General features: G+C 45.5%; 1 protein-coding gene across 2 annotated transcripts; it reads left to right on the plus strand.

Moving 5' to 3' along the window:
- The first annotated feature begins 1,113 nt into the window (after positions 1-1,113).
- On the plus strand, positions 1,114-16,044 carry HMGB3 (high mobility group box 3). 2 transcript variants are annotated; one of them, XM_058196897.1, is made up of 5 exons: positions 1,114-1,265; positions 4,760-4,923; positions 6,966-7,105; positions 9,618-9,792; positions 14,792-16,044. In XM_058196897.1, exons 2-5 carry the CDS (start codon positions 4,774-4,776, stop codon positions 14,942-14,944), a joined length of 618 nt encoding a protein of 205 aa, XP_058052880.1. In that variant the 5' UTR covers positions 1,114-1,265; positions 4,760-4,773; the 3' UTR covers positions 14,945-16,044. The 2 variants fall into 2 exon arrangements, with proteins under 2 accessions (XP_058052880.1, XP_058052879.1); XM_058196896.1 differs by lacking the exon at positions 1,114-1,265 and adding an exon at positions 3,203-3,224.
- Positions 16,045-16,571: the final 527 nt, after the last annotated feature.

The following is a 16,571-nucleotide window of genomic DNA, read 5'->3' on the forward strand; positions in this document are numbered from 1 at the left end:
CTCTCTCTCCCTCTCACTTTCTCGCTCATTCACTCTCTTTCTCTACTCCTTCCTTCTCCTTCCCTCCCTGTTTCTCTTCCCCCTCCCTCCCTCTCTCCCACTTTCTCTCTCCCTCTCTCCCTTTCCCCTCACTTTCTCTCCCCCTCCTTCTTTCTCCCTCTCCCTCATTCTCCCCCTCCCGTCCCCCTCCTTTTCTGTTTCTCCCCCCTTTCTCCCTCTCCCCACCTTTCTCTCCTTCCCTCCCACTCTCCTCTCACTTTTTCTCTCCCTCCCTTTCAGATTCTCTCCTTCCCTCCCTGTCTCCTCCTCCTCTCCCTCTTTCTCTCCCCCTCCTCCCTCTTTCTCCTTCCCTTTCAGTTTCTCTCCTACCTCCCTCTCTCCCACATTCTCTCTCGCTCCCTCGCTCCCTTCCTTTCACTCACTCTTTCTCTTCCCCTCCTTCTTTCTTCCTCTCTCTCACTTTCTCCCCACTCTCCCCCTCCCTCTCTCTGTTTCTCTACTCGCTCCCTCTCTCCCTCTCTCTCACTTTCTCTCCCTCCCTCTCTCCCCTCCCTTTCAGTTTCTCTCCTCCCATGTTCTCTCTCACTCCCTCTCTCCCTTCTCACTTTCTTTCACTCACTCTATTCTCTTCCCCTCCTTCTTCCTCCTCTCTCTCACTTTCTCCCCACTCTCTCCCCTCCTCTCTTTCTCTCTCTCACTCACTCTTTCTCTCCCCTCCTTCTCCCTCTCCTTTCTCTCTCCCCTCCCTCTCTCCCCTCCCCTCTTTCTCTCACTTTCTCTCACTCACTCTTTCTCCCCTCCTTCTCCCTCCCTCTCTCTCATTTTCACCCTCCCTCTCCCTTTCTCTCTCTCCCTTTCTCTCTCACTCACTCTTTCTCTCCCCCCTCCTTCTCCCTCCCTCCCTCCCCCTCCCTCTCCCTCTCCCTCTCTCTCCGCCCCGGTGTATGTAGTGCTACCTGGGGCGGGTGTGGATGGTTTTTCCTCTTTTTTCCCCTTTTTTCTTTTTTGAATGAATGACCTGGCCCCCTCCAGCCAATGGGCGCGCGGGCGGCTGCTTAATATTCAGCAGGGCGGGGGCCAATGGCGAGGCGAGGAGGTTGTTTTAAACGGCAGAGCCCCGCAGCCAATCAGGCCGCTCTCGTAGGCAAGCCAACGCGAGGCTGACCAGCCGCCGCCAGCAGCAGCGCTGAGTCTTAGCGCGTCGTGTGTGCGCCTCGCTTTCTTCCTTCCTTCCCTTATTGCTTAGCTTCACGCGAACAATACAGGTAGGTGCCCGGAGCCCCGCGCGGCAACTTTTTCCGGGGGGGCGGCAGCTCCCCGACCCTCGCCTCGCCTCTTCCAGGCCACGCCGCCCTTTTCCCCCCCCCTCCCCATTATTATTATTATTATTTTATTCCCACCCTTCTTTTTTTTGGTTTGTTTTTTCCCCTTAAAAAAAAAAATACATACTTGCACATACATTTAAACACAACGTATCTATTTCTAACCCCGTCGATACAGTATCGATTTTTTCCCCCTCTTTCCGGGTTTTTTTTTTTTTTAAAAATTCCTTCCTCCTCTTTTTGTTTTTCCCACCAACTTTCTAACTCTTTTCTTTTTTTACCCCTTCTTTCTCTCTTTTTCTTCCTCTTTTCTTTTTTCTCCTTCTTCCAAGGAGGGAGAGAAAAAATCCGATTGGTCCCAGATCGGGCTGGTGGGAAAGGGAGTTTTCCCTTCTCTGCCTCGTGGGTGGGTGGGTGGGGGGCTCTCCACGCGTGTGCGGGTTTTGCAGGGGGCGAAAAGGGGATTCTTCCGGAGCGGGTGCCTAATCTGCAATGTCTGTGTATGTGCGCGCGCGTGTGAAAACGTGCCTGGGTGCCTTGAGATATCCCTTATCTCCCACCGTGCACGCACCCACGCCCCCCCTTATCCCCCCCCCCACCCATCGAGAGCCGCGGAGCATGGGTTTTCCGCGCCTCCGGGAGCGGAACATGGGGTTTGGTGCAGCAGCGGCTGCTGCTGCTCAAAGCCCGCATGTGGGGGGGTGGGGGGACCGGGAAAGGAATGGGACTCCGGCTTTGCGCTGATCCTTGCGCCTTGGCTCTTTTGGGTAGGATCGGGCCGGCCAAGTTGCCCGGCCGTGCGCAGTGCCTGCCGTTTTATTCTGCATTCATAATGGCTGTCCGTCCTTTTTAAAGCATCTGACAGAATGTGGGAAGTGGGGGTGGGGGGAAGATATATATCAAGTCTTGCGAGTCCCGGGCAGAGGGAAATAATCTCCCCCCCCCCGTTTCCCTTGCCCGCCTTGGTCCTTTTTTTTTTTTTTAGTGGGGTGTTGTTTTTTTCTCCGCCGCCTCGCTTCGGATCGCCCCCAAACCTTTCGTTTCCGCTCGCTTTTGATTTCCCCTCTCCGAAAAGGCCCCTTTCGTCCTCCTCCGTCCTCCGCGAGACCCCGAGCCGACCCTTCCTCGCGCGGTCGGGTGGCTGTTGGCTTTTGCTTGTGTGTGTTTGCCTTAATATGGCTGGCGTTACAGTAGCAGACCTAAAGGAAGAAAGACGGGTGGGAGAGCGACGCGGGGGCAAAATCCGCCCAGGGGCCCCCCCGAGCCCCCCAACCTTTCTCATCCGTCCCCTTTTCTTTATCTCTCTCCTCTCTTGCCCTTTGCGGGGCGTTGAAACCCCGAACCGGGCGTTTTTGGGGGTCCTTTTCTCCTTTCCTTGGGCGACCAGGCTTGTAATGGCTGCGCGCAGCCTTTGTTAAGACTGGCGATTGCGCTAAGCAGGGGGAACGGCGGGGAGAGGAGGAAGGGGGGGAGGCCTCTTTCCGACCGGTTTCTCGGCCCCTTCCCGTCGTTTCTACGCCTCGAGACCGGGCTGGTTAGAAAGAGCATCGCTTTTTCTACAAAAAGAGCCCGGTCCCGATTTTCTCGCCTGGATGGCCGTCCGACGAAAGGCTTGGAACGGAAAAGGCGAGCGCCGGTGGCTTTGTTAAAGCCGCTCGCATTGCCTTTGGAGAAGCCATTTTAGCGAATGGGGATCTGACGAGGCGAAAGGGAAGCGCTCAGCTCTCGCTCTCTCCCAGCCTTAGCAAAGCCGGATTGCCTGCGCAGGGGCCAAGGAGCCCAGACGAGGGTCTCCGCTCGGGACCCCCAGGACTCCCCGAACCCCGCTGGACCCCCAGGACTCCCCAAGGGTGGATTTGAGAGGCAGTTTCTTTCATCAAGAAACGTTTCACAAAATGGAAGGTGAATTATTGGGACCGGGAAACGGGCGCTGGTTTTTGGTGGGGGGTTTTTGGTGGGGTCTTTTTCGCCCCTTTTTCCACGCCAAGACAAGGGCAGGTTTTTCCCCCCCCCCCTCATACGGGGTGGGGAGGCTTAAATCCAGAAAGGAGGGGGCTCTCTCTTTTGGGGGGGGCACGTGTCCTGGGAGCCCCCCTCCCTCCCTCCTTTTTCCTCCTCTTCCCCCCCTCCCTCCTCAAAGGGGAAAAAATATTTATTTTTCCCAATGACCTTGGGGGTGGAGAGACAAGGGGGACGGGCCCGCAATAAATTTTTTCCCCATCTCTTCTGCTTTTGAAACTTTCTTTCTTTCTTATTTTCTTTTTTTGCAGATGGTGCAACAAACAAGATGTATTTATAGAAAGGGGGGGGGGAGGGTGGCGTTCTTTTTTTTTTTAAAATGCAACTTTTGCAAAAGGTGGTTGTTGTTTTTCCCTGGGGAGGCGTGCCAACCAGCGAGATAGTATTTTTTCCCCGTTTTTCCCCAATAATAATAATAATAATAATAATGGAAAGGATTTTCAACTTTTTCTTATTTTTATTTTTTTGCAAACGCGGGATTGCAAAGATTTTATTTTTCCCAGCTGCACAGGGAAGAGAGTTGAGGGTTGATCACCTCCCCAGCAAAAAGAAAGCCGCCCCCCCCCCTTTTCAGGAAAAAAACACCTCTTTTTTTCCTCTTTTCTTTTCTTTCTTCTTTTTTTTTTTTGGCAAATGCAAATCTTTCCCTTCCCAGGAAAACTTGTAAGGAGATAACAAATGCTTTCCCCCCACAAACTTAAGCGAGGGGGGTTGGCCAACCTCTCTTCATGGCCACAATCTCTTTGGATAAAAAAACACTGCAGTCCTGTGTGATGTGTGCAATAATTAAGTAAAAAAATAATCTTTAAATGGAATTGAACCGTCTTCAGAGAGGAACTGTTTTTTTTCCACCACCACCCTGGATCAGGGAGACCTTCGCCTGCAGCTATCTTGACAGGGGAAGGTTTAAGTTCTCCAGAAGTTTAAAACGGAGTGGGTGGGCCAGCCCCAGACTTTCAAGTCCACAAGTGGGTAGCCACCTGTTCAGAATCTCAAAATATTCTCCCCCGGGGGCTAGTTTGCACTTAATTTTTTTTTGGGGGGGATGAGTTGTGATTAGAGGAATTGGACATGGATAGTCCAGGATGGTGTGTGCCATAAAATCAAAAAAAGAAGGCAAAGATAACTTTTTAAAGGGAGAGATGATCTATTGCAGGGGTCTCCAACCTTGGTCCCTTTTAAGACTTGTGGACTTCAACTCCCAGAGTCCCTCAGCCAGCAAAGCTTTGCTGGCTGAGGGACTCTGGGAGTTGAAGTCCACAAGTCTTAAAAGGGACCAAGGTTGGAGACCCCTGATCTGATCCGTTTCTCGATCAATGGAAGGAGCCTTGCGGGGTTGCACCTATCGTCTTGGCTGCATGGGGCAATCGTGTTAAGATTGGTTTTTTTTCAACTTGGGATTGTTGTTTGCTTTTAAGCGTTTTCTTTAAACATGGCGAAAGGCGACCCCAAGAAGCCGAAAGGAAAAATGTCCGCTTATGCGTTCTTCGTGCAGACATGCCGCGAAGAACATAAAAAGAAAAACCCAGAAGTTCCTGTGAATTTCGCCGAGTTTTCCAAGAAATGTTCCGAGAGGTGGAAGGTACGTCTGTCTGTCTCCCAGATCAAATTCTTCTGCTCCCTCCCCCCCTCGACCCCTTGCTATTCCAAAGAACTGTATGATAGCTGGCCAAATAATTCATAATTCGTTGAATTGATATGCCATCCCAACTTCCAGTGGTAAAGAAAATTTTTGAATTTTGCCTCCTGCATCTACACGGATGACGTTCAAACAGCCCCGTTTCTTGCTTATTTTTAGCGACTCGTACTTAACAAACGTACTTCCTTGTGTATCCTATTTTCACTAGAGTAAATATAGGGGCACCCTGTCCGGAAGGAAGTTTGGGTGTAATTTTGTGGTTCCTTCTTCTTCTTCTCACCCTTCTCCTTACACTTATATCCCACCCTTCTCCGAAGACTCAGGGTGGCTTACACTATGTTAGCAATAGTCTTCATTCTATTTGTATATTTATATACAAAGTCAACTTATTGCCCCCAACAATCTGGGTCCTCATTTTACCTACCTTATAAAGGATGGAAGGCTGAGTTAACCTTGGGCCTGGTGGGACTAGAACCTGCAGTAATTGCAGGCAGCTGCTGTTAATAACAGACTGCATTAGCAGCCTGAGCCACAGAGGTCCCCTGTCTGGGATGCAATGGCTAAGACGCTGAGCCTATCGATCGAAAGGTCGGCAGTTCAGCGGTTCGAATCCCTAGTGCTGCGGCGTAACGGGGTGAACTCCCGTTCCTTGTCCCAGCTTCTGCCAACCTAGCAGTTCGAAAGCAGGTAAAAGATGCAAGTAGAAAAAATAGGGACCACCTTTGGTGGGAAGGTAAGAGGGTTCCGTGTGTGTTTGGTGTTGAGTCATGCCGGCAACATGACCATGGAGACGTCTCCGGACAGCGCTGGCTCTTCGGCTTTGAAACGGAGATGAGCACCGCCCCCTAGAGTCGGGAACGACTAGCACATGTGTGCGAGGGGAACCTTTACCCTTTACCTGTGGCATTTTAGCAGGGCGACTTCCACCTGGTATCAAAATTCCAGATGGGCTTTTGACCCAAAGTTGGCCTCCTCCAAGGATTCTGAAGAAGGCTGCTTAGACTCCACCCTATAGCTATTTGGCTTTCTTTATTTTGACTAACTTCATTAGGGTTTGTGATGTGACAACCCTACTCTCGCTGTTTGTCTGGAAGACGAGAAAAATCATGTAGCAATATTAAGTCAACTTCACACAGCACCTTCAACCGCAGTTGATTTGGCAAGCCCCAGATGGCCGAGATGGTCTACACTAAACCACAACCCATGATTTCTGACAACATCAGGCCCCTCCCTGAATGCAAACCATCCTTGACTTTGTAGTGAAGGGGGAACGAACTCAAACTCGGTTGAATGTTGGCTTGTTTCTGGGGAAAAGAGAAAAATTTCTTGCTGATGGGTTTGGAATACTCTCTGTAGCTGGCATCACCCATGCTATGGAGATACTGAAAATGTTCTTGAGGTTTATTGGGTTTTTTGTTTTAGAACTCATAGAGAAAGTGAATTTTATTGATCGTGGTTGAAGATCAGCCCAACTGCTGGTAGTTAAAGACATCACAGCAGGCTCTGAAAGAGACTGTTGGTTATTTGCAGGGTTTCCTATTTGATCTTCCCAAAGTTCTTTTGAGAATGTGGAACGCAACTGCAGTAGCCATCTTCCATACTTCGAAACAGCTGCATTTTCTCTGAAGGACCTGCTCAGAAGAAGAAAAAGTCCTCTTTAACAGCTACCAAATCCTAGACAAGTGTATTGTACGGTTGCTTTAAAGCACCGCAGGTGGGCCTTGTGTTCACTATATTGCCTTTGAAGATCGAATCTGAATTGACCCTGTGCTTGGTTGGTGTCTCTCCCGATGCTTGAGAGATACCTGAACAGGTAGCTCTGAAAAATCCCATCAAAGGATTTCTCTCCCCAATTCTTGTTCTGGAACTGTGGTTCTACCTCCTTTGATGACTTCATTTGGAGTTTGTTGGCTGGGTTGTGTGTTTGTTGGTTTTGGTTTTGTTTTGTTTTTTTGTAGGATTCATTGATTCTCTTTGTCTTTCAGACCATGTCAACCAAAGAGAAAGGGAAGTTTGATGAGATGGCGAAAGCCGACAAAGTACGATATGATAGAGAAATGAAGGATTACGGTCCAGCGAAGGGAGGGAAGAAGAAGAAGGACCCAAATGCGCCCAAGAGGCCGCCGTAAGTAGACGTCAACCCCTGACATTCTCAAATTCTGGTACATTTTTAGAAGCGGTTCAATAAGACAGGCGATGGATAGCACGACATTCCTGAACTGTTAGCAGCAGCTTTAAGAAGTTGCTTTTTAAAGTGGCTGCAACTTGCATGGGTGAAATCTAACCAGCTGGTTAATTAATGGTCATACTTGAGAATCTTATAAAAATTTTCTGGTCCTCCTAAATTTGGGAGAGAAAAAAAATCCCAAATGGGACGTTTTTGTAGTGAGTAACTGGTAACAACAACACTTTGATAACCAGGTTCGATTGGCAGCCAGCTTTCATGAGCGTTCCTCTTCTGATTTCATGCAAGACTTTGGGCCTCCATCCAGATGTTTTTGAATGCTACAATAATTGGAAGATAGAGAGGGCCTTTATGATATTATAAATTCCCTGCAGCTGGATTAGCATTACTGAAGGATAGCTAGCTTCTCAAATCAGGCCTGGCTGCTTCCTTTAAAAAAAAAAAAAGATTTAAAACGGATAATTCCTAACTCGGGTTACTTAACTCTCCTAACTAGGTTAATGTTAAAAGTTGAATTGTCCTCATTTGTCCTGCCTTGTTTTCCTTTCGGGTTAATGTCAGCGTTCCAGAAAAACCCCAACTCCAATTAAAAACTCCGAAGCAAGCAGGGATCTTCCAAAGTTCTATTTCCTAGGATATGTAAACTAGCACATCTGGGAAAACCGGAATCTGAGAGTTCTGGGTTTTCCCTCAGTAAATCAGAAAACTCCCAAACCATCCCCTCACTCATCAGTCGATCACATGCTCCAATCGCCAACCGTCCCATTTCGAGACAGCACTCCAACCATTCCTCCTCCAGATGCAGGATCGGTCTGACCTTGACCGAACGGAAGAATGCTATTATGTGCAACTACATTCCCTTTACTAAATCTCCTCCCCCCTCTTACTTTCCCATACATGAGAAGATGGCAGTGTGGAAGCTTCCGGCTTAATATGGCTTCCAAAGCTGACACTTTAAGTGGGATGTTGAAGAAACTGTTCGGATATTTAGCTTTGCTATAGGGTATGGACTGCAGCTTTGCTGGAGCATAACTCTGATGCATTTGGGGAGCTTTTTGGTGGGGTTCTAGATCAGGGGTCTCCAACCTTGGTCCGTTTAAGACTTGTGGACTTCAGCTCCCAGAGTCCCTCAGCCAGCAAAGCAAAGCTGGCTGAGGGACTCTGGGAATTGAAGTCCACAAGTCTTAAACGGACCAAGGTTGGAGGGCCCTGGTCTAGATCATTTGCTGAGTCCCAGCTGGTTCTCGGTAGCTCCTTCTGACACCTGTGTCAGAAACTAGAGTAAGAGGCTTGCAAGCTTGAGACTCCTGCATTGTCATTCTTACACTGCCTCCTTAGAAGTAACTCATTGTACCTTTGGGCAAAAAAAAATATTGAACAAAAATACACACATGGCTAGAAAAAATAGTAAAGCAAAAAACATAGTTCTAAAGCCAGAAATATTTTTGTTGAGTATTCTACCAGAAAAATCTAATAAAGGGAATACATGTTTAATTTTACATGTGTTAACCGCAGTTAGAATTGTGTTTGCACAACAGCGGAAAAATGAAACAGGTGAGAATTATTTAAAAAAAAATTAGAATGTGCAGAAATGGGTAGACTAACATTCAGAATTAAGGAGAAGGAAGACACTGAATACTTTTTAACATGGGATTTGTTTTGTCAGTGGCTAACGAGCAGAAAAGGGACGCAGTGGCTTAGTGGGTAAGAGACGCTGAGCTTGTCGATCGAAAGTTCGGCGGTTTGAATCCCTAGCGCCGCGTAACAGGGTGAGCTCCCGTTTCTTGTCCCAGCTTCTGCCAACCTAGCAGTTCGAAAGCACGTAAAAAATGCAAGTAGAAAAATAGGGACCACCTTTGGTGGGAAGGTAAGAGCGTTCCATGCGCCTTTGGCGTTGAGTCATGCTGGCCACATGACCACGGAGACGTCTTTGGACAGCGCTGGCTCTTTGGCTTTGAAATGGAGATGAGCACCGCCCCCTAGAGTCGGGAACAACTAGCACATACGTACGAGGGGAACCTTTACCTTTTAACGAGCAGAAACAGAAGTTAGAAACTTAAAGGCATAAATAAGGAAATGGTTAACTATATTGAAGATTTACCAACATGGATAAGCAAATATTATTATTAGTATGTGATTATTATTAATTTTATGAATATTGTTATTTTCCAAAAAATAACTGTACTCAGACAACACACTGTTTATATAGACCAGAGGTCTTCAAAGTTGGCCGCTTTAAGACTTGTGGACTTCAATTTCCAGAATTCTGATAGTTGAAATGCACAAATCTTTAAGCGGCCAAGTTTGAAGACCTCTGATATAGACATTGATTTTTAAAAAAAAAAAATATATTGCAACTCATTGCAACTTCTTGGTCAAGCCACCTCACCCTAGTTTTGCTTCAAAGCTCCTGGCCCGTTCCCAATTTCAGCTCTCCTGTTATCTTCCTCAGGTCTGGATTTTTCCTCTTCTGCTCGGAGTTCCGTCCCAAAATCAAGTCCACCAATCCAGGCATTTCCATCGGAGACGTAGCCAAGAAGCTGGGCGAAATGTGGAACAACCTCAGCGACAGCGAGAAGCAGCCCTACAACAACAAAGCCGGCAAGCTGAAGGAGAAGTATGAGAAGGTAAGAGTTGCTTGCTGCAGTCCTGAAGGATTCTGGGTAGTTTTGTTCCAGGGAGAGAAGTTGATGGCCAGGCTGGGAGAAGTCAATCCATGGGCCGTTCTTGTTTTGTGGAGCGAATCTAAGAATAGGTGTGTGCGATGCTGGTTTAATCACTATATTTTGGGGTCCTTGGTGGCTTTCTTGAAGGCCTTTCATTACCAAACTAGGTAACATTGTCAATGCTAGAAGGATGTAAGGTTTGCTGTCACTAGTGGCTTGCTCTGTTGGTGGACTCACCATCAAGCAAACAATCGAGGAACCATCAATATTACTTCCACTAAAGACAGTGGTATTATAAAAATAAGAGCAAACCCCACTCCCTTCTGGCACTGATGATGTTACCTAGTTGGGTAATTAAATGTCTGCAAGAAAACAACCAAGCTCTCAGAGCGCGAGCCCCTCTCCTCCTCTTCGTCTTCCTCCCTTCTCCTCCACTCCACAACCCCCCTCTCTTCTCTTCTAACACTGATGATGTTGGGTCATGAAACATCTGCAAGAAAACCACCAAGCTGAGAGAGCACCAAGGACCCCACAGCCCTTCTCCTTCTCTTCTCATCTGTTCCACAAATCCCCACTCCCTTCTAGCACTGATGATGTTACCTAGTTGGGTAATGAGACGTCTGCAAGAAAACAACCAAGCTCTCAGAGGAGCCCACAACTCAGTCCTGGGGCGACAAACGTTCTCTTTTGTTGGAATCACAATATTATTTTGGACGCGGCAAATAGTCGCGTGCGATATTGAGAAGGGAAGCAGAGCAAAGCTGTTTGGAATCAGACACGAATGTGCCTGCTGCGTATCTTGATGGCTTATAGAGCAGCCTTGGTCCCTTTAAGACTTGCGGACTTCAACTCCCAGAGTCCCTCAGCCAGCAAAGCAAAGCTGGCTGAGGAACTCTGGGAGTTGAAGTCCGCAAGTCTTAAAGGGACCAAGGTTGGAGACCCCTGTCATAGAGCCTCCCAACCAAGCCTGTTTCAGGGTTTATATCCAAATAGAAGCCCCTTCTAAAGATATGGTAAACTAGATACGGTAAACTGACATTTCAGTGATATTATTTTATTTTATTTTTTTTAAATTAAGACCTCCATGGCACAACTTCTCAGCACAGTTAAGGGTTAATTTCAATAGTGACACTACAATTCCATTCAGGTCAATCCCGAGAAGAGAGAGAAAGAGAGGGGCGGGGGGGGGGGGGAAGCAATCTAAGTTTAAACAAAATAATAATTAAAAAGATCGCTTCAAACAAGATCTTTCTTTTTTTAAAAAAAATTCAAAAATTTGCAAATAGGACTGTTTATATTGGTGGTTTTTTTTCCTCTCCCCCTCCAATTTTTTTCCTGCCATCTCGCACAATGCCAACCCCTCCCCTTTCCCAAGAAAAAGGAGAATGAATATATATATATATATATATATATATTTATATATATATATATATATATATATATATATATAATTAGAAGTGTCTTGGCGACGTTTCGACGAAGTCTCATTCGTCATCTTCAGGCTTCAGCTCACACATTGCTCCCAGAAGCACGAAGCTGAAGCCTGAAGATGACGAATGAGACTTCATCGAAACGTCGCCAAGACACTTTTAATTTTACACGGGAGAAAACCCGAACAACCAAAGACCTACATACAAACACCCGTGAAAACCTCAGAAAACAAATATATATATATATATATACACATACATACATACATACATACATACATACATACATACATACATATATATACCCAAGAAATGCTGAGTAAATTTTTTAAAAAAGTTTTTCCAAACTGGCATTTATTGGTGTGTGTGTTCTGCTTTTCCTCCAGGAGCAGATAAGCGGATTGGGCTCTTCGGGCGTTTCCTGCAAGACATTTTGCTACCTGCTTAGGTAACCTCATCAGTGCAAATGGGGGAGTGGTCTGGGTTGAGGTGTGGTTTCTTCCTTGATTAGGATATTGCTTCTTCTTTGGTTGTTTATCTGGTGCAACTTTGGAGTAGCCTAGAGCAAATCCCAATTGCCAACACTTAAGCAAGAAGCAGCAGACAAATATCGGAAGAAGCCACACCCCAGCTAAGATGGGCAGGCCAAGCTATAAATAACCAGCGAACCGCCACTCCTCCCCGCACTGGTGATGTAACTTAGACTGGTAGTGGAAGACTCTGCAATCTTCAGGAAAGCACCTTGAGGAACGCTGAAAACCCAACCGTCTGTAGATCTATAGATAATTTTCTTAACTGGATTCTATTTTTTCTATTGGAAAATAGGATGTCAGGCTTGGAAAATTGACAAAAACAACCCGAACGGGGAGAACTCCAAAGTAATTATTGCTAAGATACCAAAGGTTGAACATGATAAAAAATCACCGGGGGGGGGTCTTTATTTTGGTTGCTTAAGTGACGTGTTGGTTAAAAGAATTGTCCTGTGACTTGAACCGATCTTACGACCGTGATTGCCACGGTTGTTAAGCGAATCCAGCTCTTCCCCACACCGACCCACCCGCTGTTGACTTGGGCTTGTTGGAAGCCAGCAAAACTTGGTCACAAATTTGCTGGCTTGTTGGAAGCCAAGCAAAACAAGCCACGATCGGGATGCTGCTATCATGGTAAATTCAGGCCAGTTGACAAATGCCTGGCTTTTGACCATGAGACACCGGCGGTTATAAATGCGAGTCAGTTTCCCAGATTGTGACCATGGCGGTGGTACAACAGTGGTAACTTTGAGGTTAGCTTGTAAGTTGTTTCTAGCTTCCAACTGTCATTAAATGAGTGGTTTTAAGGACGATTTCTACCCTTTATCCAACGGTCATGAAATGAATGATCCAAAGTCGAGGACTATGTGCTCTTCCCTAATCTTTAGCCAAGCGTACCAACAGATGCATCTTTGGGTTTTAGGGTGGTTAGTTTTTTTTCCGTAAATCAGAAATATTTTAGCTCTTCCTGTGTAAATGAAGCAAGTCATGTTTCTGACCTTGAACTGACTTTTTTTTTGAACTCCCTAAAGTTAGTGAAGATAGGAATGTGCTTTTGATATATGATGACCGTTTTTTTGAGTTCTGCTAAAAGAATTAAGCCCTTAAATGTGCTTAAAAGAGGAGTCCTCCGTTGCAAAAGCAACAACAAGGAATCTGTAGCATGGTTCAAGGATAATTATGTTGACCGAGCAAGCGGAAACTCCTTGGGAAGTAAAACTTTCTAAGTATTTTGTATCTCTTCTTTATTTTATTTTGGGTTAGATAGATAGCCAAGAGTGGCTGGCAAGCATAGGTTTCTGGCATCTGCTGCAAATTCAGGCACATTTTTTTTTTAAAGTTTATAATATAAAATAGAAAAGAAAATAGTAGGAAAATAAGGGAGGGGGAAGGGAAGGAAAAAAAGAAAAGACACGGACTTCCAACTCAGTTTGATGCAGTAGAATAAGATCATAGCATCAAAACTCATCTTTTTACTTTTGCATAGTAACCTAAACCAGCCTTTTCTATAACAACAAACCTATCTAATCGGTAAAATGCAGGTTTTGGGTCTGGCTAGTCTAAAGAAAAGAGGAATTAGGGGTGACATGATCACAGTATTCCAGTATTTGAGGAGCTGCCACAAAGAAGAGGGGGGGGGGTCAAATTATTCTCCAAAGCACCGGAGGGCAAGACAAGAAATAATGGTTGGAAACTAACCAAAGAGAGAAGCAACCTGGACTTAAGGAGAAACTTCCTAACAATGAGGATCAGTGGAATGGCTTGCCTCCAGAAATCAAGGGTGCTCCATCACTTTAAGGAGGGTCTAGCCAGTCACTTATCTAAAATGGTATATGTTCTGCTTGAGCAGGGGGCTGGACTAGAAGACCTCCAAGGTCCCTTCCAGCTCTATTGTATTCTAAATTCTAAAACCTCAAGCACAAAGTCCAGAAGTAGAAACAAAAGTAATAACGTTTTTGCTTTCTTTAAATCAAAGCAGTCAATTTAGCCATTCTCTGCCAGCTCTGTCCATTTTTGCAGCCATCTGTGGGAATCGAAGTGTCCTTCCGTTTCCAAATTCAGGCAGTTTTAAAGCATTGAATAAAGTTTGAAGACGGCTGGGCTCCACCATTTAAACCCATAGCAGTGTGCAGTGGCAGCCAAAAAAGCCAATGCAATCCTAAATTGCATTAACAGAGGGATACAATGATCCCGTGACATACTAATACCACTCTATAAAGCGTTAGTAAGACACACCTAGAATCCTGCATCCAGTTTTGGTCACCACACTATAAAAAAAGATGTTGAGTCTCTAGAAAGAATGCAGAGAAGAGCAACCAGGATGATGAGGGGACTGGAGACCAAAACACACATGAAGTCCAGACATCTTAAAGTGACCAAGGCTGAGAAATGCTGAATTAATTCGACGATTTGCGCCTGAACAATAGCTCACTTTACATCTTTAAACCAAATCTATCCTTAAATCAAAATCCAACATTTGTTTTCTTGCCCCAAGTGCAGGAAGAGTGCAGAGAAGAGCAACCAAGATGATTAAACATACAATGAATGGTTGCAGGAACTGGGCATGGCTAGTCTAGTGAAGAGAAGGACCAGGGGAGCCATGATAGTGGGGTTCTTATATTTGAGGGGCTGCCACAGAGAGGGGGGGAGTCAAGCTATTTTCCAAAGCACCTGAAGGCCAGACAAGGAATAATGGTTGGGAACTGAACAAGGAGAGATTCAACCTGGAAATATGGAGACATGATGGAACAGAAGCTGCCTTCACAAATTGTGGGAGCTTCATCACTGGAAGCTTTCAAGAAGAGACTGGACTGCCATCTGTCAGAAATGGTGTAAGGTCTCCTAGCTTGTGCAGGGGTTGGACTAGATGACCTACAAGGCCCCATCCAACTCTGCTAATCTGTTAACTTTTGTGCCTTTTTACCTAAACCAGCCAGAACTCCAGGCGCCATGTCGGTGCTGCAGAGGGCAAACTAAACTTTCTCCGTTTGAATATTACAGGATGTTGCAGATTACAAGTCTAAAGGCAAATTCGACGGCGCGAAAAGCGCAGCGGCCAAAACCGCCGCAGCAGCCCGGAAAAAAGTAGAGGAGGAAGAAGACGAAGAGGATGAGGAAGAGGAGGAAGAGGAGGAGGAGGAAGATGACGAATGAGAAACTGTGTATAATCCTTGTTTCCATGTGAATACCATAGAGTAGGGGAAACACCATTCGGAAAAAGAGAAAAAAACGCAAAAAACAAAACCCAGCGCCTCTCCCTTGAGATGGTGCCTTATTTGTCCTTTATTAAGATTTACCACCCAAAAATTTGGTTATTTTTGATCACAATATACTGTAGCCTTTTTTGGAAGTCCATAAATAAAAAAAGCGCTCTAGGGAAAAATGCAGAAACAAAACGGAAACAACCACAACAACAACAACCATTGTTTAACCTGGTTTACATTCAGTAGCTAGGGACCCTCCTCCGGGGGGGTCCCGCCTGTGTAACAAAGTTGTACATATTTCCAAACATTTTTAAAAACAAAAAGGAAAGAGAAAGACAAAAAAACAAATGGAAACAAAAACGGAAACTCTCGTGTTCTCCTTAACTCTGTGCACTTTTTTCCTGTCGGTGTAACAAAGCATTTAAAAATGTTTCAAGCATCTTATTTTTTAATTTGTAAGGTGGTGTTTAACTATATGGTTATTGGCTAGAAAAATCCTGGGTTATAAACTGTACATATCTATAGTTTGTAAAAACTAGACAAATTCTTGTAGTTCATGCTTTGATGACCCCTGAGAAAAGGGGGGGAAGGCTTTTAAGGGGGGGGGTTGGTGGGGGGGGGAAAAGCCTCTTTTGTGTGTTTTTTTCCCCGTTCCCCTCGGGAAAGGCCGTGTCTCAAAGCGTGCACCACGAAAGTAGATCTAATTTACACTACAGTGAGCGTACATTTAGCTTAAAAGTTGTCTTTTCTGTATATAGTGAAATAGCATTTCTGCGGCCATTCTTAGTTGTGGAAGGAAAGGGGGAGGGGAGCGGGAATTCAACCGGCATGAGATAAAAACAAAAAAATTGTTATGGATTCCTTTCTTTTTTTCTTTTCTTTTTTTTTTTTCTTTTCGTTTTAAAGCGGGGTAGTTTTTTGTTGTTGTTTTTTCCAACCAGAGCTTGTTTAAAAAGTCTCCTTCCCGCGGTCCGCTTTTAAAAGTGAGGGGGAAGGCGCAGAAGAAGTTCAAAAACGCCTCTGTACTTTAAAAAAAAAGAGAGAGAGAGAGAAAGAAACGGCGGGGGGGGGAAAGGGGAGGGAAATTTGCGACGGAACATTACGTTTGGTTTTTTTTTGTATGTTTTAGAATGCTGAAAATGTTTTTGAAGCAAAAAATAAACAGTATTACATTTTTAAAACTTCTTGACAATATTCTAAGAGTTCCTGCTTTTAAAAAAAAACAAAAAAACGAGGTTTGTTTCTCTCGAGCCACGGCTAAAAGAGATAAACTGACGATGGCGGCACGGACCTCTCGCGAGGGCGATCGGGATGGGGCCGTTGATCTGAGACCAGGTGGCCGCGTTGAGGAGGGGTTTGCTGATCGAAGACACTATGCAAATTTGAATCTTCTTATACTTGAACAATATCAAAAAGCTGAGGGGAATGCTTAAAAAAACAGGGGTGCGAGCCGCCATTTGCAAAGGTGTAGGGTGACCCAAGGAAAGGGGAGAGCAGAGAATTTCTTGATATAGATGTGTGGGGTGCGTTCCTGGCCCAAATGCTATGCTTTGTAAATATTAAAATGTGCCTTTTTT

This window comes from Ahaetulla prasina, chromosome 11, assembly GCF_028640845.1.
Source record: "Ahaetulla prasina isolate Xishuangbanna chromosome 11, ASM2864084v1, whole genome shotgun sequence".
NCBI classification, from domain to species: domain Eukaryota; kingdom Metazoa; phylum Chordata; class Lepidosauria; order Squamata; family Colubridae; genus Ahaetulla; species Ahaetulla prasina.